General features: G+C 38.8%; 1 protein-coding gene and 1 non-coding gene across 9 annotated transcripts in view; both read right to left on the bottom strand.

Annotated features, from left to right (window-relative positions):
- The window catches only part of UBAP2 (ubiquitin associated protein 2), a 112,772-nt gene that overhangs the window by 24,031 nt on the left and 64,681 nt on the right, over positions 1-24,060 (bottom strand). For 6 of the 8 annotated variants that reach the window (XM_066367783.1, XM_066367787.1, XM_066367784.1 and 3 more), the window contains 7 exons: positions 21,431-21,496; positions 16,831-16,883; positions 12,448-12,515; positions 8,857-9,046; positions 5,756-5,969; positions 2,192-2,466; positions 364-533 (listed from right to left, as the gene is read on the bottom strand). In XM_066367783.1, the coding sequence (XP_066223880.1) occupies positions 364-533; positions 2,192-2,466; positions 5,756-5,969; positions 8,857-9,046; positions 12,448-12,515; positions 16,831-16,883; positions 21,431-21,496 (1,036 nt within the window). The remainder of the gene's footprint in view (positions 1-363; positions 534-2,191; positions 2,467-5,755; positions 5,970-8,856; positions 9,047-12,447; positions 12,516-16,830; positions 16,884-21,430; positions 21,497-24,060) is intronic. The other 2 variants (XM_066367785.1, XM_066367786.1) reach the window with 1 other exon arrangement.
- LOC136396191 (small nucleolar RNA SNORD121A) lies at positions 8,656-8,738 on the bottom strand. The gene has a single exon (XR_010749590.1). It is a non-coding gene; the product is annotated as a small nucleolar RNA SNORD121A (small nucleolar RNA).

The following is a 24,060-nucleotide window of genomic DNA, read 5'->3' as shown; positions in this document are numbered from 1 at the left end:
AAACAAAATGCATGTGTGCTACAACATATATGAATCTGAAAACACTATGCCAAGTGAAAGAAGTCAGTCACAAATAGCCATAAACTGCATGATTCTAGTTATATGAATTGTCCAAAATAGGCAACTCCAGAGGCAGATTATTGGTTGCCAGGGGATGAGGGGAGGGGGAAACTGGGAGTGACTGCTAATAGGCACAGGGTTTTTTTTTTAAGGTGAAGGAAGAAAAGTTCTGGGTTAAATACCGTGATGGCTATACAAAGCCACTACCACAGGGTGTACTGTCTGTCTCCACCAGGTGATTTCTTAAGCTCTATTTTGTTTTACCTTGCAAACAAAACACCAGAAAAGTGGGAAGTTGTGTACCTTAAAGACTTTGAATACAAGCTGATGGGAATCTGGTTACTATTTTCACTGCTTGCAACTGATCCATATTCAGAGATAGATGATTCTGATCCAAATTCCAAGGCACCAAACTGAACATTTAATCCTGTGACATCTGCCGAACCAGGCATTTCCACGGCAGAAGCTGGAATCTGAAAAAGCAAAGCCGCATGTAAGGAACAGGTCATGGATCCCAAGTCCCAAAGGCCTACAAAAGAGCCAAATGGACACTGGGTTCCTAGGACACAGCTGGCAGTCCTGAGTAACAAGGAAAAGGTTCAAAGAAAGGAAAAAGGAATAGAATTTTTAAATAAGAGATAGAAGGGAAAAGAGCAAAGAAAAATTAACAGTTAATAGGAGAATGGTCAGTGCTGCCAAATGCTTCCTCAGAGCAATAAGGGGGAGGCAGCTGCAGTCATGGATGAGTGAAGGAGAACTCTTTAAAGCAGTGGTCCTCAACCTTTTTTGGGCTACACACTGGTTTAATGTCAGAAAATATTTTCACGACTGGCCTTTATTTAGGGTGGGATGGATAAATGTATTACGTGACCAAGACAAGCGTCAAGAGTGAGTCTTAGACAGATGTAACAGAGAGAATTTGGTCATTTTTAAAAAATAAAACATTGGCCCTGGCCGGTTGGCTCAGTGGTAGAGCGTCAGCCTGGTGTGCAGGAGTCCTGGGTTCGATTCCCGGCCAGGGCACACAGGATAAGCACCCATCTGCTTCTCCACCCCTCCCCCTCTCCTTCCTCTCTGTCTCTCTCTTCCCCTCCCGCAGCCAAGGCTCCACTGGAGCAAAGTTGGCCCAGGCGCTGAGGATGGCTCTGTGGCCTCTGCCTCAGGCGCTAGAATGGCTCTGGTTGCAACAGAGCGATGCCCCAGATGGGCAGAGCATCGCCCCCTGGTGGGCGTGACAGGTGGATCCCGGTCAGGTGCATGCAGGAGTCTGTCTGACTGCCTCCCCATTTCCAACTTCAGAAAAATACAAAAAAATAAAAAATAAAAAAATAAAACATCGTTCAGACTTAAATATAAATAAAACGGAAATAATGTAAGTTATTTATTCTTTCTCTGTGGACCGGTATCAAATGGCCCACGGACCGGTACCGGGGGTTGGGGACCACTGCTTTAACGCACTATCTGAGGCCCTGGATGGTTAGCTCAGTGGCAGAGCATAGGCCTGGTGTGTGGAAGTCAAGAGTTCAAGTCTCAGGGCACACAGGAGAAGCGACCACCTGCTTCTCTACCCCTCCCTCTCCCATCTCTCTCTCAACCTTTACCACAGCCAAGGCTCGATTAGTTCACTAGAGGGTTGGTCCTGGGTGCTGAGGATGGCTCAGTGGAGCCTCTGTCCCAGGTGCTAAAAATAGGTCATTTACCAAGCAACAGATAGTCCCAGATGGACAGAGTATCCACCCTAGAGGGCTTGCCAGGTAGAACCCGGTTGGGGCACATATGGGTGTGTCTCTCTGCCCCCCCTGCTCTCATTTAATTTGAAACAAACAAACAAAAAAACCATTATCTGGTCAAAGACCCACTTGTCCTCCATGTATGGGACACAGCTAAACACAAAAAACCATCAGATTTTTCAAGCCAGACCCTATAACTTGAATTAGCAGTCTGTCTCTTAGCACAAACCCATTGCCTCTAATATGAAGCCAGTCACTCACAAACTGCTAATTCCTCTAAAGCAGTAAGCTATGTGCTTAAAAATAGCACATCCAGCTTCTGAGACTTGCTAACCTTACATTTAAACTAAATATGAAAATATATCCACCTTGAGACTGTCGCTTCCTGATAGAATACATACCTTGGAAGCTGGAGGCATCCGCCGCTTAGAAAGTTTGATATGTTTAGGCTGTGGCTGGTGGGTAGATGCAGAGATGTTTTTGACAGTCAGGCTCGGAAGCTGCAAGACTTTGTTCACAGTGGAGGTACTGTCTCTGGGTGTTGACTCTCGGAGTTTTACCTGGGCAGGAAAGGACTCCAACCCAGGAGGAGGAACAGTAACTGCCTGAGTCTGGTGCTGCTGGCGCTGGCTCAACTGGCTAAGAACTGGGGATGGTTCAGGCTGAGATTTAAAGTCTAGAAAATATGTAAAGAAGGGGTAAAAAAGGGTAAGCAACAATCAATTTTGGCACACAGTCTTAGAGCTCCCTCTTCCACCATCAATGGTAGTGAAGAGCTATAGTCACCAGTTTCTCCCAACCATCTTCTAGCTGACCCATCAGTGTTCTGTGTGCAGGCATACTGTGTGCATGTAATGTATGAGGAGAGGGGAGTGGGCTTACAGTTTTGAGTATGCAAAACACAGAGTTTATTCTTGTATTATTATTACTTATTATTATATTATTTGTATTACAATTGTCAACCTACTTTTGACTGACCTTGCACATGAAAATGGAAAGGGATGCCTGAATGTGTTGCTAATTTCTTAAGCAGAGAGAAGATCCAGTTTATGCTAAAGCGTGTGTGGGGTTGGAAGTGGGTAAGGATAGTATGGAGTTGCTATATATCTGGCCTTTAGCACACAGAGAATTATAATTTTGTTTCTTTATAAATTTTCTACTAAACTTTTGAAAATTATTTTACTAAAGTTTTTCACTAACATATGTAGTATTACAAAATTCAAAAGGAACAAAAATGTGTATAATGATTACCAATCACCCTTCCACCCTGTCCACAGATTCACTTCAGAGGCAGACACGGTACCTGATTTCTTTGTATCTTTAAACATAGTATTTCAGTATAAACACATATACAAGGACACACACACATTACCTAGCTAGATAGCTAGATATCTATCATCTTGCATTCTCACAAACCATTCAGGTTTCAGAGACTGTTCCATATTAATGTGAAAGGAGCTAGCCACTTCATTTTCATAGCCACACAGTAATCCAGTGTACACAAGTATAGTATTCTAAAACTAGTACAATATTAACAGACTTCCAGATTTTCCAATCTCTTGCTATGGAAAACAATGTTGCAATAACTATTCTTAGGTAAGACATTTTGCTCAAGTACAATTATACCTACAGAATCAGCTGCTGAATGGAATGCTGGTTCAAAAAGTGACCATATTCTAAATTTCAACAAACACTTCAAAATTCCTATCCATACATAGAAAACATATATTTTTTTTTTTTGTATTTTTCCAAAGCTGGAAACAGGGAGGCAGTCAGACAGACTCCCGCATGCACCCAACCGGGATCCACCCGGCATGTCCACCAGGGGACGATGCTCTGCCCATCTTGGGGCGTCGCTCTGCCGCAATCAGAGCCATTCTAGCGCCTGAGGCAGAGGCCACAGAGCCATCCTCAGCACCCGGGCCAACTTTGCTCCAGTGGAGCCTTGGCTGCAGGAGGGGAAGAGAGAGAGAGAGAGGAAGAAGAGGGGGAGGGGTGGAGAAGCAGATGGAGCTTCTCCTGTGTGCCCTGGCTGGGAATCGAACCTGGGACTCCCACATGCCAGGCCGACGCTCTACCACTGAGCCAACCCGCCATGGCTGAAAACATAATTTTTAACACACTGTAATACCAAACTTTCATCCTTCCTAGTTTGGTGGAAAGTAGTATTATAAAGATACAAAATAAAACTAAGTTCAGTTAAGCATCACCAATATAGTTTAGTATTCTTTGTTTATGAACTTGATACATGGAAGAGGTATGGATATGTCTGTCCATACCTCTTCAACAATATTTTTAACTTCATTGGTGATCTCTATGAACTTTAGTTACTCTTTCTATACTAAGAAGTTATTAGCCCTTTATATTATTTTAAAATATTTTTTTCATAGTTTGTCTACCTTTTGACTTGGTGATGATGTTTCCTGTCATATTTAGAAAAGTCAACCTCACATAGACTATAGTGAAATCTTCCTATGTTTTTCTCTATTATTGTCTAGATTCACTAGTTATGTTTAATATTTGACCCGTTTGGCACTTTGGTGCAGAGCTGACATTAGGTATCCAACTTCACTTTCAAACCAGATATCCACCTTTTCACCAGTGATCTAGACTGCTACCTCTATCAATCTTTCTCTGCAAAGTAAATATTTTAGGCTTTAGAAACCATCTTTTAGCAACTATTCAAATCTGCCTTTATAGATTGAAAGTAGTTATAGATAATACATAAATGGTTATGTCTGTGTTCCAGTAAAACTGTATTTACAAAAACAAGTAGCAGATCCATTTGAAGGTGTATCAACCCATGACTTAGCATATTCCCATCTCAGATGAATTTATTTTGGGGCCATATTACAGGCATCTACAAAAAGAATATGGGAGTGGAATGGTCAAATCTAAAAACTCATCATCACTCATTGTGCCAGAAAAAGTTAACATAGGCCCAGGGCTGCCATTGGAAATGTCAGCTTGCAAGATAGGCCCTTGGCCAGTGTCTGAGAACAGAATTTTTTGTATGTTCTAGTGAAGAGTGACAATACTTTAACCAATAAAGACAACGCTGTGCCTTGAATATCTGTATAACATGGTTTACATCGAACACTTGCTTTCCCCTTCTAGGAATTTGAATTTTGGTGTGTACTAGGCAGAGGGTGCCCTATATAACCAGCTCCCTGATAAAAATCTTGGGCACTGAGTCTCTAATGAATTTCCTTGGTAGGCATCACTTCCAAACTGAGAATAGCCTTAGGTACTTTCATAACAGTAAACCATTTCATTCCACACAGAAACTTGCTTCCATGTTTCAATATGCCCTAAATATACTGCTCACAAAAATTAGGGGATATTTCAAAATAAATATGAAGCAATAAACAGCCCCTATTTTTTGTGAGCAGTGTATAAAGCAGTCCACACAACCCACCCTACATGTAAATTAACCCTCTGCTATTCCTTAATACAATGTGACATGTATTGGTGGAAAATGGTAGTATAATCCCACAAAATCTGTGGGAGAATTTAGAAAACCTTCAACTTACATGTGGTGTCTTTAAATTACAAATCACAGATGGCAAGACTGAACAAAAGCATGGTGAATATATGCAAATGTTAGAATGAGAAAGTAATCCAGAGGGTGTGATTTAAAATGTCCACATTCAACCTTCTGTCATCACCCGTTTCTAATAAAGCTCAGAAAATTCTGACTAGGCATTTACTCAAACTTGTTTCCTTATATTTGCATGCCTTGCCTTTACCATGCTTTTGAACATCTCTTTGGGGTATGTACTACTATTAACAAGAAATGAATGCAGGTATTTATTTCTATAGTACAAAGCTGACAGATTTAATTAAACTTTGCGAAGATCTACTTAAAAAAAAAATCTCTGGACAAATTCCACATTATAAGTGTTACAAGTCAACAGCCTCTGCTAATGTTTAGGGGTGAAACACCACAGAAAATGTGTACTTACCAAAATGGCTAAGGACTGAGGACTGGGCTACTGAGGGCTTGAGGTCCCAGGAAGAAGTGGTTGTGGGGGGGCTCATACTATTCTGCTGTGAACTTGGGGTGGTGGTAAACTGGCCCAAACTCGGAGGTTTCATCTGGTCCAAAATCTGAGAGCTGGTGATGTTTGTCATTTTTGAAGGCGCAAGCTCTCCAAATCCTGAACCAAGGACGGATGACTTTAAAGGAAAAGAAAGCAGAAATCCTAAACAATACAGAATTTCTACCCCAGGTTTTAAAACATGGATTTTAAAAACTAGAATCCAGAACATCTGAACTATATAGTAAAACTCGTATGAGTAAATACTACATGGAAATATGACTGCGCAACAAGATCTGACTAAATCCAGCAATCCTTCTTGATTCTGATATGAGATTAAAGAGAAGGGAAATATATGTCTTGAATTTTAAGAAATTGATATTTTAAAAGAGTGATGTCACAAATTCACAAAAAAAAATACTTTTTTTTTTTTTAAATAAGGGGAAATGCCAGGAACTAAATGACAAACACAAAACACAGTGTTTTTTGTTTTTTTCTGCAGTGAGAAGCAAGAAGGCAGAGAGATAGACTCCTACATGTGCCTGACCAGGATCCACCTGGCAAGCCCACTAGGGTGTGATGCTCTGCCCATCTGGGGCACTGCTTGTTGCAACTGGAGCCATTCTAGGGCCTGAGGCAGAGGTCATGGAGCCATTCTCAGTGCCCAGGCCAGCTTGCTCCAGTGGAGCCTTGGTTGCAGGAGGGGAAGAGAGAGATAGAAAGAAGAGGGTGAAGAGTGGAGAAGCAAATGGGTGCTTCTCCTGTGTGCCCTGGCTGGAAATCGAACCCGGGATTTCCACACACCAGGTTGACGCTCTACCAATGAGTCAAGAGGCCAGGGCTTAGTGTTTTCTTAATGTGTAGAACTGTTATCATTTTTAATGATTAGAATAGGTTTGATCACAAAAAAGATCAGCCATGAGGCCTGCAAGATTAAATGCAGGTGACAGCACTTAAAATTAATATTTCAAAATCAAACACAGGAGGTCTTTGTGTACTAAGCAAATACGCTGGATACTGATGTGTTTATTTGTAATTGTTTATATGACTAAGAATACCAAATATGTTCTACAAGCAAGCATACAAAAGACAACATTACACCTTCCCTATCTAATCACAGCAAGTCAGATATCAAGGTCTCAGGAAAATGAACACCTACACCTAGAGAAGATAATAGCAGATCAACTGCATTTTTACTTCATCAAAATCATTAAATTTTTGAAAATACAAGTTCTTCATTAAAAAGAACTTTGAAGGCTGTGGCTAGGGGGGTTCAATGGATCGAGTGTCGAACGTCATCCCCACACACCAAGGTCATGGGTTTGATCCCCAATCAGGAAACATGCAAGAAACAACCAATGAGAGCACAACTAAATGGAATAAGTGGAACAATGAACTGATGCTTCTCTCTCTCTCTCTCTCTCTCTCTCTCTCTCTCTCTCTCCCCCTTCCCTACCGTCCTCAAATCAATGGGAAAAACAAAAAACAAAAACAAATAAAAAAAACAGAACTTTCAAAACCACCTAAAAGATCAAAAACAGAAATGATTTGCATTCCTTCAAGAGATCAGATCTATAAAGTTGAAAATTATTTGTCACCAATATCCAAAGGCAGAGTATCCTAGTTGGTCTCAGGAAATCCAAATTCTCCAATGTAAGCAAACCTTAGGTTACGAGTAGTTATTACATATCAATCACAGAATCTACTCCTATTAGATAGAACACTTGTGCTAACATTACTTATCATTACTCCAGATTCTTGGCTCATGCTGCCCATTACACCTTTTTCATTGCTACAAATCTGTCAAAACCCAGCTCATGCCCACCTGTTCAGTGAAGGCTTCTCAGATGCTTCTACTTTTCATTATTTTCCTGCCTCTATCCTGCATCAGCTAATTTTATCAAATGATTTATCACTTTCTGTGAGCTTTATAACACAAGGAAATCACTGTGTTAATGACTAGCGCCAGCAAAGCATTTCTCAATTCCATTTCCTTGAGTAAGAGAAAAAAAATATTTATAATAAATTCTGTTTATTCACCATAGATTTCATATAAAACACAGCAAAAATGAATCAAAATAACTCATTAGTGAAAGCTGTGGATCTACATTACAGTCCTTCCAACCTCCCCTCTACCAACTCACAACTGCCTATAGTTGGCTGGGGACTTCACTTCCCCATGCTGCAGCCACACTCCTTTACATTCTATGCTCTAAGCTTCTCTACTTCCCTCAGCCTATCTTCACATCCTTCACTAACAATTCGTTAAGTTCTTTCTGATGGGAATTTACTTTTCATGAGAAGTCAGTCATATATGTAGCAGCAGACAACACTGTTTCAACGAAAGCTCATCCAAATTCTAAGAGTCTTTAAAACATAGCATTGACTTTTAAAAAGTTTAGCCTGACCTGTGGTGGCACAGTGGATGGAGTGTCTACCTGGAATGCTGAGGTCACCAGTTAAAAACCCCGGGCTTACCCAGTCAAGGCCCATAGGAGAAGCAACTACAAGCTGATGCTTCCCATTCTTCGCCCCTTTCTCTCTCTCTTTCCTCTCTCTAAAATCAATAAATAAAATATTTTTTTAAAAAGTTTATGAAATAATAAAAACAAAAATAGAAAAAAAAATACAAGCACCTAGGCAGAATCGAAAAGAACTGGTTTTGCGTGATTTTAGCAAGCCAATACTGAGAAACATTTGCACTTAAGTAAACTGGAAAAATAAAAATTTTAACATCGTAAGTATAGAGACAGACTTTGAAAAAAAATCCAAGAAGAAAATCATTAATAAGAAGGATGCTCGAGTGATTCTGACTGAAAATATTGGTCCAGAAAACTCAGATCAGTTGAATTCCACATTGAATCATCAGATATGTGCTTGGAAATGAACACATCATTGTTTTCTGGACTGAAATGTACTATAGAAGTTTTTATACTTAGAAAATAGTTATAAGCATGTGTCTTCTAGAATACATTTGCTCATGGGTACATTCCTTGAAATTCCATACTGAAATAAAAGTGAGTTACCAGACTCTGAGGAGAATAGGAGTTGACAGCAGTGGAGCTGCCAGTCCCTGGTGCCATCTGATTGTTGTGCTGAGAATTTGTGAAGACAAGGGCTTGGCCAAAGCCCTGCTGTTGGGAAGTTTCAAAAGAGTTGACTTCTGAAGCTTGATTGGGAGGAACAGGCTTCTGGAGCAATGCTACCAGATCAACGCTAAGCAGACAAAAAGCAAATGAGGAACAAGTCATAATAAAATCTTATCAACAAATGAATTTTAGCAGTAAATCAATATAAAAAATTCATGCCAAAAAATTACTTAAGTGAGAAAAACATTTGGAAACTGAAGATTAGCAGAAGCCAAAAGGACATCAATCACCAAAAACAAAACAAAACAAACAAAAAAAACCCATGCACATATGAAGCCACAGAGACTGAGGAAGGGCTTTGCAGAGAAGAAAAATGAAAAGGTGTATTGAGATATTTCCACAGAAATGAGACAGTGACAACTGATTTGAAAATGCAGAGCAACTGAACAAACTTAAAACAATTTTCTGAAGTTTGGCTGGTTTCCTTTAAGGTATTTTGCTCCTTTGCTCCTTTTATTATGTGGAACCAGTGTCTTAAACTTTCCTTAAGGACAGTGAATCCATATATTCGGGGGGGGGGGAGGGGGGACCACAGCCATAGGAGACCAATCAAGCAGTTTCACATTCATCATAAATGTTCCTGTAAGTTCTGAATTCTACCCAGTAATATATTTAAGGTTTGTATAAATCTCATTGAATTTTCTCTCTTATTCAGAAAAAAAATGCACAATATATAACAAATACTCTGTTAACTATAACTCTGTGATACCCTAAGAAAGACAAATATTCCAATTTGAGAACCATCGCCTAAAAACCTGAAAGCATAAGGAAGAAATGATCTACCTGAAATGTGAGTGAGCTACTACCTCTTCTCTTCAGAACGTGCAAGATGCACAGAATTACCCAACATGATAATCTGCTCCATTAAACCCTTTCAAAGGCCAGTTTCCAGTGAGTTCTTCTAACAAAAACTTTCATCATGACAATGAGGCAGATTCTAAGAGGTGAAATAATTTAAGACTTACTCCTGAACAGAACCAAGTTCCTGGGCCTGAGTCCCTGTACCCATGCACTACCACTCAGACATTCCCATACCAAAATGAAGTCTGTGGATCCAAAGGTAACATTCTGGCTTGTGGTATGCTTTGGGGAAACACACCCAAGGTAATTATATTACATATGACTCATTCCCTAAAAGTTACATTACTACAAAAAACAGAGCAAGTTCTATTTCCAAAAGATTGATAATATGCATGAAAAATACTACAGCACTTGCTTCTCAAAACTAACCATGAAAAGTGTCTTTATATTTTTTTTAAAGATGAAAATGAGCCTATCAAATTCATTGAGTAATAAGTACAATAAAAAAACATATCCATTTAACAAGAAATTCTGAGCGATTCACAAAATATATTCCAAGATATAGTCTTTGATCATTTTTATTTCCCTGCAACAAAGTCTTACAGTCAGCTCATACAGCAGGAGAACAAGCATGTTAAAATTCAAAATGGCCTTCAATCCTTAAGTGTCATATATATCAAGGCTGTCATCTTGCTAGTTCACTGGACTTTGAAACAATCATCAAGTTTTTAGAGTTAATGTGAAAACTAGGATTTAAATAAATGCTTTTCAGTGATTCAGTTCTATATACACTCTAACCACATTTCTATTACCCCAAACCTCCTTCCTTTTCTATAATCTATGAGACTATTAGATTAAAACTAGAATCCATAAAAAATGAGTAGTTTGTAGTAGTCTGAGGAGATCTACATAAATGGTATTATATGAAGAACTAAAGAATATTTTATATTAAGATCATCTCTCAAAAAACTGTGTTTACATAAGTAAATAAAAGAACCTGGCCTAGGCCTGACCTGCAGTGGTGCAGCGGATCAAGTGTCAATCTGGAATGCTGATATTGCCAATGCAAAACACTAGGCTTACCAGGTCAAGGCACATACAAGAAGCAATTACTACTAGTTGATGCTTCCAGCATCTCCCCACCCCCTCCTCTCTTCTTTCTAAAAATCAATAAATAAAATCTTTAAAAAAAAAAAAGAAAAAGACCCTGGCCTATGCTGGCATAGTAGATAAGAGGGCCCACATGGAATGCTGAGGTTGCTGGTTTGAAACCTTGGGCATACAAAACCAAGACACATGTGATGAGCAATCAATGAACAACTAAAGTGAAGCAACTATGAGTTGATACTTCTTACTCTCCCCTCCCTCTCCTCTCTCTGTAAAATCAATAAATAAAAACTTAAATATAAAAAAATGGTGTGCTCTTTTTTCTGTGTTCGTGTGACAGAGACAGAGTCAGAGTCAGAGAAGGGGAAAGACAGACAAGAAGGGAAAGAGATGAGAAGCATCAATTCTTCGTTGTGGCTCCTTAGTTGTTCATTGATTGCTTTCTCATATGTGCCTTGACTGGGGGGATACAGCAGAGCGAGTGACCCCTTGCTCAGCCAGCAACCTTGGGCTCAAGCCAGTGACCATGGGGTCATGTCTATGATCCCACATTCAAGCCAGCAATCCCACGCTCAAGCCGGCAACCACGGGGCTTCAAACCTGGTCCTCCACATCCCAGTCCGATGCTCTATCCACTGCGCCACTGCCTGGTCGGAAAAGTATGGTGGGCTCTTTTTTTCTCTTAAGCACTGCCTAGCCTTTCCCCATGCCTTTATTTCCCTAGGGAGAGCTCTCTGTGGATTACAAATCCCTTCTTTATCACCCAACTGTGTTTTCTTTGGCTTTCATTCTCCTAAGCTCCAACAGCCCTTCTTTTGCCTCTGTAACTTTTTCCCTGAGCCCACACTGCCCAGCTGGCTCAATTCCTCCACAGCTCACTTCTACCTCTGACTTTCTAAATAAACTTTTGCTTGGAAATAAAAAGGGGCAGGGGAACTATTACATAGGTTTAATATAACCTCTGCCACATATGGTAAGCCACAAACATAACTGCTATTTAAATTCATCAGTGGGTACAACAAAGTAGGAAAAGATAGAGGGTCTGTCAGCTCACCAGGTGGGTTTGAATAAAAGAAAGTCTCTGACAGAAAGGGAAAAAAAACAGATTCAAGAAAAGGTAAAAATAATCAAGAAACCCAAAAACCAAAATGATTTTCCTAGGTAAGAAATTTCAATTATAAAAAACAAAAGATAGTGCCTGACCAGGCAGGCGGTGACGCAGTGGATAGAGCTTTGGACTGGGATGCCGAGGACCCAGGTTCGAGACCCCGAGGTCGCCAGCTTGAGTGCGGGCTCATCTGGTTCGAGCAAAAGTTCACCAGCTTGGACCCAAGGTCGCTAGCTCGAGCAAGGGGTTACTCGATCTGCTGAAGGCCCGCGGTCAAGGCACATATGAGAAAGCAATCAATGAACTAAGGTGTCGCAACGAAAAACTAATGATTGATGCTTCTCATCTCTCTTTGTTCCTGTCTGTCTGTCCCTGTCTATCCCTCTCTTTAACTCCCTGTCTCTGTAAAAATAACAAACAAACAAAAAAAAAAGATAGCAAAAAGTGTTTACCTTTTCCCGGGTGTGATATGATTCTCTGGTGGAACAGAAGAGGCAGTGAAGACCTTTGTTTCAGAAAGCTGAATGAAAGGGATGAAACAAATCTTTTAATCTTATTTTAGAAAACATTAAACCAAAAATGTATCAAGTTCCTAACAATCTTTAGTCACCAGTACTTTCATTATTGTTCGTTTGCCGAAAAGGTAGTCTAAAAGAAAGGAAATACACAGATGATCATGACAAGTTATTTTAAAAAAAATTTTCCATTGAGTTGAGAGTGGTGGGGATGAGAGAAAGAAACAACTCATTGTTCCACTTAGTTGTTCCATTTGGTAGTGTACTCACTGGTTATTTCTCACATGTGCTCTGACTGGGGATAAAATCAGTGACCTCAGCGCATCGGGATGACACTCCATCCACCGATCCAACCAGCCAGGGCCAAGTAATTTTCTTAAAGTGAAGGTAATTTCAGATTGATAAGGATTTTATAGCAGGGAAACAACACAGTGAACTCAAGTCAGATCAGGGATAAAGTCCCTGTTCTCATTATTTAACGTACAAATTGAGAATATCAATAAAACCATCACTGATATCACTGTAAATGCCAAAAAAGGAGTGGGAAATTTGAAAAGGCAAAATAATTGACATTTTCTTTCCCCATTGACAGATGGTTTTAGTTATTTTGTTTATTAATAACAACTATTCCTTTTTTATTAAGTCATAGGTTGCCGTACTGTTTTAATAAAAATAATTTTATAGAGCTATGACACATAAATGCAAATGTCCAACCTGAAATATAAAGAGTTCTGTCGTATGTGTACTCCCATGAACCCATCACCAAACCAAGACAGTGAATATACCTGTTACCCAAAAAGTTTGCTCCTATCCCTTGGTAATCAATCCCTCCCACCACTCACCTCCATGACCAGGCAACAAGCAATGTGTTTTCTGTCACAATATATAATAGGTTGTATTTTTTAGAATTTTAAATAGAATTTAAAAATATGCAATCTTTTTTTGTATTTCTTCACTCAACATAATCATTCTGTCATTCATGCATATTGTTTTAATGAACTTTCAAGGCACACAGGACAAAATTTTTGAAACTCAATTGACATTATTGAAAAGTAGGTTCTTTTTTACATTTGCAAAGTAGGGCATGGGCTTTAAAGGTGGATAAATAAATGTTGATCTAATAATATAAGAAACTAATAATGTGCCTGACCTGTGGGGGCACAGTCAAGTGTCTACCTGGAACACTGAGGTCAAGGGTCTAAACCCCTGGGCTTACTTGGTCAGGGCACATATGGGAGATGATGCTTCCTGCTCCTCCCCCCTTCTCTCTAAAATGAATAAAGTCTTAAAAAAAAAAAAGAAACTAATAATATTATTCAAAGACCACTAATTCTTAGCAATTTAAATGTCTCAGAACTCTGACACGCTGTATAAAATCTCACTTGTATGATAGTATATAACTATCATTTACATACATCTGTTCTGGACCTTGAGAATCAAACAGAAAAATGGTACAAAATATAGTATAAGGCTAGTTAAGTTATTTTTTCTTTATTGAGCTAAATAATTTTTTAATCAGAGAATATCTGAGACATTAATATTTAGGCAGAGGCAGAACAGAGTGTAAATATGAACTTTCTGTAAAAACAAAAAGTGCTGAATTGATTACTATTTCAACAAGGGCTCCCATGCTGAACCTGTTCGAAGATCATATATCTTAGGATTCCCAAACAGTCCATTTTGCCTTAAGGAATCTTACAGATTAAATAAAGAAAAGAGAAGCAATAAAGGTATAATTCTTTTTTTCGATGAAAAGCAATGATAGAATAGATCTAAAGCCTTCAAAATATTAAGTTCAAGGTAAATTACTTAGTAACATCTCAGAAAACTTTCAGATTTTTTTTGGTAATTCCTGAGAAAAGATGGCCAAATTCTCTACACTAAATCTTTTCACTAATTATAAATCATATTGTGATACAATATGGTCTATGCAGCAGAAGGTACATCTAAACTGCTTGTTAGCTAACTTTCATCATAAGACCTCATCTGACCCAGAGAAAAACCCTGTTAAGTTAAACAGGATAATTATGATGATACTCATTATATAGATGAAAACAGGAGGCTCAAAAGGAAAGATGCCCCATCCAATATCAACATGTCAATCCAGCTAGGTCTGAATAGACTTCTTTTGCCTACTAATACCCTGCTAATTTTCTAACTTGCCTATGGCCCAGACAATAGACAAATAAAGGAAAAGCTTGTAGGCCTAGGAACACTTTTTTCTCCCAACTAAATTATCAAAAATCCTAGTAACACAAAAACATTTAAAAGTAGAATGGCTTTGTTTGAAATAAGCCTTCTAACTTCCTCTTATCTCTGGTATCCATCCTTCCATTGATTCAAATAACCACTCTTACCAGCAACAGAGTTCTGGTGACATCACACCCTAAGTACTTATAGTTAATATGTAGCAAAAATAAAAATACATCCTAAATCTCCTAAATTCCAATCAAATGAACATATCTATTCTCCTCCTTCTTCATGTCCTACACAACTCACTCCCTAACAAGCCAGATATAATACTGCTAAAAACAACAAAAACCCCAAGCATAGTGGTGTGATGTTAAATAAAAGCACCATTTAAATATATTTTAATATAAAATGGGAAAAGGGGGGAAAATAATTTCAAAAAACAAATAGCCTGACCAGGTGGTGGCACAGTGGATAGAGAGTTGGACTGGGACACAGAGGACCCAGGTTCGAGACCCCGAGGTCGCCAGCTTGAGCGTGCGCTCATCCGGTTTGAGCAAGGCTCACCAGCTTGAGCCTAAGGTTCACTCGGTCTGCTGTAGCCCCCCAGTCAAGGCATATATGAGAAATCAATCAATGAACAACTAAGGTGCTGCAACGAAGAATTGATGTTTCTCATCTCTCTCCCCTCCTGTCTATCTGTCCCTGTCTCTGACTCTCTGCCACAAAAACAAACAAATAAACAATAACGAAACCCCAAATCTCAAAGTCCGGATCATTTATGTAATTTTGAAAGTCAATACTTAAAACCCTTTTATTCTCTCCCTCTTAATGTCTGCTGTAACTATCATTTATATACATCTGTTCTGGACCTTGAGAATCAAACAGAAAAATGGTACAAAATATAGTATACAGTTAGTTAAGTTACTTTTTCTTTTTCGAGCTAAATAATTTTTTAATCAGAGAATATCTTATGCTAAACCCAGAGCTTAGAGATCAATACTACTCAGAAGCGAGTATAGTATATTAAAAAATGTGGAATAAATGAATACCAAAACCAGTACTAGTCAAAAGGGGAAGAAGATAGGTACAGAACCAAAATGACTTATTCAGATTAATTTCAACTGTGACCCAAACATAGATTCTCTCCTTTAATGAAAATATTATAAAGAATAAGTAATAGTTCATAGGCCAGGACAGTAGCATCAATTGGTTATCAGGTCAAACAAAACACAGGTAAACTAAATAATGATTTCAGTCCTACTGAACACCTGGTAATCTTTAGGTGGACGCTTTAAAACCAAGTTTCAGCCTGACCAGGTGATGGCACAGTGGATAGAGCGTCGAACTAGGATGTGGAGGACCAGGTTTGAAACTCCAAGATCACCAGCTTGAGCACAGGCACATCTGGCTTGGGCATGGACTCACCAGCTTGAGCAAGGGGTCACTGGCTTGAGTGTGGGATCATAGACATGACTCCAGGGTCGCTGGTTTGAGCCCAAATGTCACTGGCTTGAAGCCCAAGGTCACTGGCTTGAGCAAGGGGTCATACCCTCTGCTGTAGCCCCTCAGTCAAGGCACATATGAGAAAGCAATCAATGAACAACTAAGGAGCTGCAACAAAGAATTCATGCTTCTCATCTCTCTTCCTTCCTGTCTGTGAGTCCCTCTCTGATTCTCTGTCTCTGTTAAAAAAACAAACAAACCAAAAAACTCTTTACATTTGTTTGTTTTTACTAGCTGATTTTACAGAGAGGGAGGGAGGAAGAGTGAAAGAGAGAGAAACACTGATTTGTTGTTCCACTTATTTATGAATGCTTTGGTTAATTCTTATCATGTCTTAACCCAGGATTGAACCCTCAACCTTAAAGCATTGGGATGACACTCTAACCAACAAACTAAGCTACCTGGCCAGGCTTAAATCAAGTTTCTTAAAAATCTCAAAACACCAACTTCCTTCTATCTGCTAAAAAAAAGAAAAAAAAAGAAAAAAGAAAACCACATGGTAATCACAGACCTCTGAAAAGGAGCCACGAACAGCCAACCATAAGGTCTCTCAGGCTTTCTGCAAAAAATGCATGCTCCTACTAGAAACCAGAAGATAGGTCTGATCTGATACTAAATACTTACATCTTCAGTCCAGTCTTCTGCTGTCCACTCTTCCACAGAATTCTTCCAGGCCCCTGTTGATAACAATCACGGTTTACAATACAAAGTCAAATATTGTCTTGTTCCAAATGAGTCTCTATTATTTACTGCACAAGATATATCATGTATCTCATTAACAATTTAGTCTTCAATCCAAGAAATATGAAGATCTTAATCGACTCTCAATAAAAATTCATCATGTTTTCAAATGCAATTTAGCTAGGTACTATCCACATGAACTCAAAGAAGCATCTAAAATGGATTCTGCTTCAGTGTAGATCATATCCAGGCAATTCTGCCATGAGTAACAGAGTATGGGCACATCACAAATATACACATTAAACAATGAGATCATTCTTTATATATTACAGCTAAAACATAGAAAAAAATTCAATAAAGGCAAATCTTCCCTGGACCCTTTCAGGTAAATTATTGAATTATATTTACAGAAGCATATTTTTTATAAGGTAATAGCTCCACTGTATGGTTTCCTCATTGGTCTCCAGCAAAGCTGCTCACATGAAGTCTGGAGCTATAACTGCTGAACAATACATACACAGGATGTGCTCAAATAGTTCCTAAAGCCTGACCTGTGGTGGTACAGTGGGTAAAGCGTCAACCTGGAAACGGTGAGGTTGCCGGTTCAAAGCCCTGGGCTTGCCTGGTCAAGGCACATATGGGAGTTGATGCTTCCAGCTCCTCCCCCCTTCTCTCTCTCTGTCTCTCTCTCCTCTCTAAAAATGAATAAATAAATAAAAATAGTTCCTAAAGAACAATTATCTACTTAAGTGATTTAAAGAAAAGTACAGATACTCAAAAATGTTGTCTTTAGTACTAAGAGATCCCATAGTAGAGGTCCACTATGTTAAAGCCTACGAGCATACATACAACCAGAGAAAACAGTTTCAAAAGAAAATGCACCAAAATATTTACTATAACCACCCTCAGAAAGTGGAATTGTAAATGACTTCAGTTCCTTTAATTGGAAGAAATGAGCATCTACTTTAAATGAGGTTTGTGTATGGGAAGGAGAAAGAGGAGGAGGAACACATTCCTGAAGAAAAAAAGACAGATGATCAGATTTAATTGTCTGGGAATCATGTCAATAACCTAATAAGCAACTACCTCATAAGTAAAATGGTGGTGTTTCCTAGGAAGAGTCCTTTTCAGAATGCTTTCCCCTGACCTGTGATGGCGCAGTGGATAAAGTGCTGACCTGGAATGATGAGGTCACCAGTTCAAAGCTCCCAGCTTGCTGGGCCAGGGCGCATATGAGAAGCAACTACTATAAGTTGATGCTTCCTGCTCCTTTCTCTCTCTCTCCTCTCTCTTAAAAAATAAAAAATTTAAAAAGTAGAATGTTTTCAACAGGATGTCTCTAATTTAGGATTGGTATGGCAAACAACTGTAGAATCTATGGACTTATATAGCATGGCTCCCGGTACAATACCACCTAAGATATGCTACTGTGTGGGTATTAAAAGGGAGATGTTTCAAACTTGAATACATGACCCATAGTGTGAGAAACCTAGCCATATCACTTAAGACCTTATTTATTATTGGGGATCACAAGGCAAACGCATTACAGGAAGGAAAAACATTGGAAGGTGCATTCCCTGCTCTTCTGTGCTTTTGAATTACATATATCCTTTAACCCTTGAACAATGCATATAAGTGGACTTGTGCAGTTCAAACCCATATTGTTCAACAGCCAAGTCCATTTCAACCCACAGCTGGAATCTGCATACGTGGAGGAAAGTTGGCACCTCTAACCTTTGTGTTGTTCAAGGGTTAACTGTAATAGTAAGGCTAGACAAAGATTTCAATACTTGAAATGGCAATCTGATCTTTTGTTTTGACTCACTCATCATATCTTTAAATGGTTTCCATAATTTCTTCAAAAATGCCATAAAATTCATAACATCTCTTTGCATTAATATTTTCTTAAACAAAAGTAGAAAGAATTAACAGTGAAAAAACACAAGATAAAATTAGCCCCTGCTGAAAATGAGTACTGGAACCATGTCTATAGGTACCCACCCACACAGGACTCTTAGCACACTGTACACAAAGCTAAATAAATCTAAGGTAAGCCACTCACCTATCCTTCATTATTATCTTCCTTCCACAATGTGACTTCCTTCCAAGTACTAATACATAATCTCCAATCCTTTTTTATGTATTTCCTTACAGACTTTTCTCCAAGCACATGTGTAGTTTTAAAAGCTCACAACTGAGCTAATTTCAAAGATACTCGTGTTCTTGGTGTCACCTCCATCCAACCTACTCTATGACCATGTTATCAAATTAATGACAGAAGACAGTATATTCTAATTTAAAGATCGACAAACTCTACAAAAAGCTGAAGTTTGACCAAATGAGTTTTAGAAATATTCTAATTAAGACTGAAAACAATTTCAAAGCCTCAAAATTCATTGCTAAAACTTTCATTTTCAACACATCTAAAATATTAATATGAAACCATTATGGTGGAATTTTACTTAGGACCCCCTCATCATCAATCATCAACCAACCAATACTGGGTTAAAAGCCTACGAGTCAGCCCTGGCCAGATAGCTCAGTAGGTTAGAGAACATCATCCCGAAGTACAGAGGTTGCAGGTTCAATCCCCAGTCACGGCGCATACAGGAACAGACTGATGTTCCTGTCTATCTCCTTTCCTCTCTCTAAAATCAATAAAAATTTTTAAAAAAGAAGAAGCCTACGAGTTAAGCATGATGCCTAGAATGAAAGTCATCTCATAGGAAAGACAATTATAAATTTTATGAGTGATGAAGGTAGTATATTACTGAATGATAAATTACATGAAGCTGATTAATACATTGGAGATTTGGAGTACAAAGATGCTAATGAAAGCTAAAATGATAAGAGAAAGTATATGGAGTTAGGTGAAGCACAGCAAAAAACATGAATGCTAGAATATACCTGGACAGATCTATAAAGAAGTGACATTCCATGGGAGAGAAATGCTGAGACATTTTAAAAACCTATACAAAAAATGGTAAAAGCTCCTAAAGTTTAAAACATACTTTTTTTAAAAAAAAAAAGCTTAAGTTGTGATAAAATACTTGTAACATAAAATTTATCATCTTAGTCATTTTTTTCCTTTTTGTTGAATTTATTGGATGATATAGGTAAACAGGTTTCAGGTGCCTAATTCTACAACACATCTCTGTACTCCATATTTTATGTTCACTACCCCAAGTCAAGTCTGCCCATCACCATTTATGCCCCCATACCCTTTTCCAACTCTCCCTCCTATCTTAGTCACTTTCTAAGTGTATGAAAATTAAAATACAAATTTAGATATGCAGAATAGGGTGAGAATCTGAGTACACTGAAAAGCAGACAGAAGACCACCTGACCTGTGGTACAGTAAAGCATCAACCTGGAATACTAAGGCTGCCAGTTCAAAACCCTGGGATTGCCCGGTCAACGCACATATGGGAGTTGAAACTTCTTGCTCCCCCTCTTCTTTCTCTCTTCCTCCCACAAAATGAATAAATAAAATCTGTAAGCCCTGGCTGGTTGGCTCAGTGGTAGAGCATTGGCCTGGCGTGCCGGAGTCCCAGGTTCAATCACCGGCCAGGGCACACAGGAGAAGCGCCCATCTGCTTCTCCACCCCTCCCCCTCTCCTTCCTCTCTGTCTCTCTCTTCCCCTCCCGCAGCCAGGGCTCCATTGGAGCAGAGATGGCCCGGGCGCTGAGGATGGCTCTGTGGCCACTGCCTCAGGCGCTAGAATGGCTCTGGTTGCAGCAGAGCGACGCCCCAGATGGGCAGAGCATCACCCCCTGGTGGGCGTGCCGGGTGGATCCCAGTCGGTCACATGCATGGGTCTGTCTGACTGCCTCCCCATTTCCAACTTCAGAAAAATACAAAAAATAAAAATAATAATAAAATAAAATAAAATCCATTAAAAAAAAAAAAGAAAGAAAAAGAACCCAGTGGCGCAGTGGATAAGAGTGTCGGACTGGGACACAGAGGACCCAGGTTCAAAATCCTCAGGTCACCGGCTTGAGCAAGGAGTCAATCACTCTGCTGTACCACCCCTCCCACCCCTGCTTAAGGCACATATGAGAAACTAATCAATGAACAACTAAAGTGCCGCAACGAAGAATTGATGTTTCTAATTTCTCTCCCTCCTGTCTCTCTCTCTCTGTCACACACACAAAAAAGATAATACAAGCAAGCAGAAGACAAGTGTGGTTCCAATTACAGGCTTATAGACCTATATCTCAAACATCTGAAAACATCAATGACATTAATTTATTTTCAGTTTAATAACTTTGAGATGTTATGTTTCATCTTCAATTTAACTTGATGTTGGTCCTCTGTCAAAAGCACATATAAGACAGCCATGTAGGAGAAACAAAATGATAGAAAAATCTGTAGTGCCTTAAAGGCAAATCTAAAAAACACTTCCATAATCAAAAGCTGATAATTATTTTATCAAGTAGTTGTAAAATTAGAGATTACAAACATTTATCTGTAATGTAATATATCTGTAAGCAATTAATAAAATTCTTAACTAAGAAAAATTTTAAAATAAAACATTCATACCTTTTTGTCCATAAGAATTTTTGTTTGGCAGATCCTGAGCTACATTTTGAGCATTTGATGCCAGTTCTGCAGATCAATGTAAAATAAAAGGTTTTAATGACCAAAACAATTAAGGTATTCATCAGAAGACAAATTGGTCAGCAAGAGAAAGTAAAGCATCAAAGCTCAGTATGTATGGTGCTCCAAGGAAAGGGAAAACGTACTGTATTCACACTGTGACAGGCTACTGTGACTCAAGTATGAATCTTATTAGCCAAATGGCCCTAGAAAATTCAGTCTGCATCAACTACCCATTTCTCATTCTTAGGTTGACCAAGCTCCCTTCCCACTTGTCAAAAAAAGCATTCTAAACTATTTAACAGGTATATTGCTTTTAATAAATTTATAAGTAAGCATTCTGGCTATCCTTCAGTCTTTCACTTTTGCTAATGTCAGTGCGACTCTAAGGAATAGATTTATTATACTGTCAAGAGTCATGTTTCTAAACCTGTAGGATTGAGGGCTGGACTAGACAATATTACTCATTCTGTGAGACCTCTAAATAAATAAACAGCACCCCATCAGCTGAGCACACATCCTTTAATTATATTCTGCATCAAACACAATTTGCATATCCAAATGTTTTTCAGCAAGAAATCTGCTACTCTAAATGAAACTGAAGGGAAGGAGTAAAAAGAGAGAAGGGAAACAGAAGACAGGATGTAGAAGGGGGAATAAGAAAAAAAGCCATTAAACAACTAATTCAACATCAACATACGATTTAAAAATCAGTGATTGTGAGGCCTGACCTGTGGTGGCGGAGTGGATAAAGCATAGACCTGGAAATGCTGAGGTCACCGGTTCGAAATCCTGGGCTTGCCTGGTCAAGGCACATATGGGAGTTGATGCTTCCAGCTCCTCCCCCCCGGTCTCTCTCTCTCTCATCTCCCTCTCTCCCCCCCCCTCCCTTTCTCTCTCTCCTCTCTAAAATGAATAAATAATAAATTTTAAAAAAAAATCAGTGATTGTGAATAAAACCCCTATACATGTCACGTGCCGGTATTTGTGTGGATGTGTTTTCATTCCTCTTCAATAAAAACCTAGGGTTGGGATTGTCAGATTGCATGTTAAATGTATGCTTTTATGACTGACCAGTAGTGATGCAATGGGTAGAGCATCGAGCTGGGACACTGAGGTCCCAGGTTCAAAACCCCAAGGTTGCTGGCATGAGCATGGGGTCATAGACATGATCCCAGGGATGCACACTTGAGCCCAAAGGTTGCTGGCTTAAGCAAGGGGTCACTGGCTCGGCTGGAGCCCCTCAGTCAAAACACAAATAAGAAGCAATCAATGAACAACTAAAGTGCCTCCACTACAAGTTGATGCTTCTCATCTCTCTCCTTTCCTGTCTCTCTCCCTAAAAAGAAAAAATCAAAGTATGCTTTCAATGTCAGGAATTTGAATTTGAGGTATTCAGCCATTTTCACTAACACTTGGTATTGTCAGTTTTCTTTTAAAGCTATTTTTAAATGAATGAATGGTGGGAACCCATTGTGGTTTTCATTTGTATTTCCCCAATGGCCAATAAAGATAGAATGTTTTTGTGTGCTTATTTGCCATCCAGATATTTTCCTTTGTGAAACATCTGTTCAAATTATTTGCTCATTTTTATTCTGAAATAATTATAGATCACAAGAAGTTATCTTTCACCCAGTATCCTCCATAATTACAGTCCAATATAATAGCCAAAATTTTAGCATAGATAACAATGTGTGTATAGGTCTACGTAATTTTATCATGATAAAAAAAATAAATTACATCAACTGTATCGTGTTAACCCTTTTGAAGTGTAGAATTCATTAGCATTACGTACATTTGCAATGTACTTAACATACCACTAACCATTAACACAAAAAAACTGGGTTTTGTTCATTTTTAATTATTCATTTGTTTTGTTGGGTTATTTTTCTATTAATGAGTTGTCAGAATTCTTTATATATTCTGTATATATTTTAAAAGTCCCTTTTGCCTGACCAGGCAGTGGTGCTGTGGATACAGCGTCAGCCTGGGACGCTAAGGACCCAAATTCAAAATCCTGAGGTTGCCAGCTTGGGCACAGGCTCACCAGCTTGAGCCCAGGGTCTCCAGACTGAGCATGGGACCTTAGACATGACCCCATGGTCGCTGGCCTGAGCAAGGGGTCACAGTCTGCTGTAGCCCCCCAGGTCAACACACATATGAGAAAGCAATCAATGAACTAAGGTGCCACAATGAAGAATTGATGCTTCTCATCTCTCCCTTCCTATCTGTCCCTCTCTCTGTCTCTCTCACTTAAAAATAAATAAATCAGGATTAATGTTGGATTCTGTCAAGTTAAAATATAAATATTCTCTTTTATTCTGGTAAATGGATGCATAAAACTTATTTTTCTTATTGAGCTATACCTTTAAATCCACCCTTATAAAATATACAACTAAATAGTTTCTTGTATATTCATAAATTGTGCAACTGTCATGATGATCTATTCCAGAATATTTCCATCATTCCAAAAAGTAATCTTGAACTCATTAGTAGTCAGTACCTAGTTTTCCCAAAGGTTCCCCGCTGTTGGCAAGCGCCAATCTACTTTGTCTCTAAGTGTTTTGCCTAAT

The sequence above is a fragment of the Saccopteryx leptura genome, chromosome 2 (assembly GCF_036850995.1).
Source record: "Saccopteryx leptura isolate mSacLep1 chromosome 2, mSacLep1_pri_phased_curated, whole genome shotgun sequence".
Classification (NCBI taxonomy): domain Eukaryota; kingdom Metazoa; phylum Chordata; class Mammalia; order Chiroptera; family Emballonuridae; genus Saccopteryx; species Saccopteryx leptura.
Note: the sequence above shows the minus strand (reverse complement) of the source record. Positions and strands in the feature narration are given on the sequence as shown.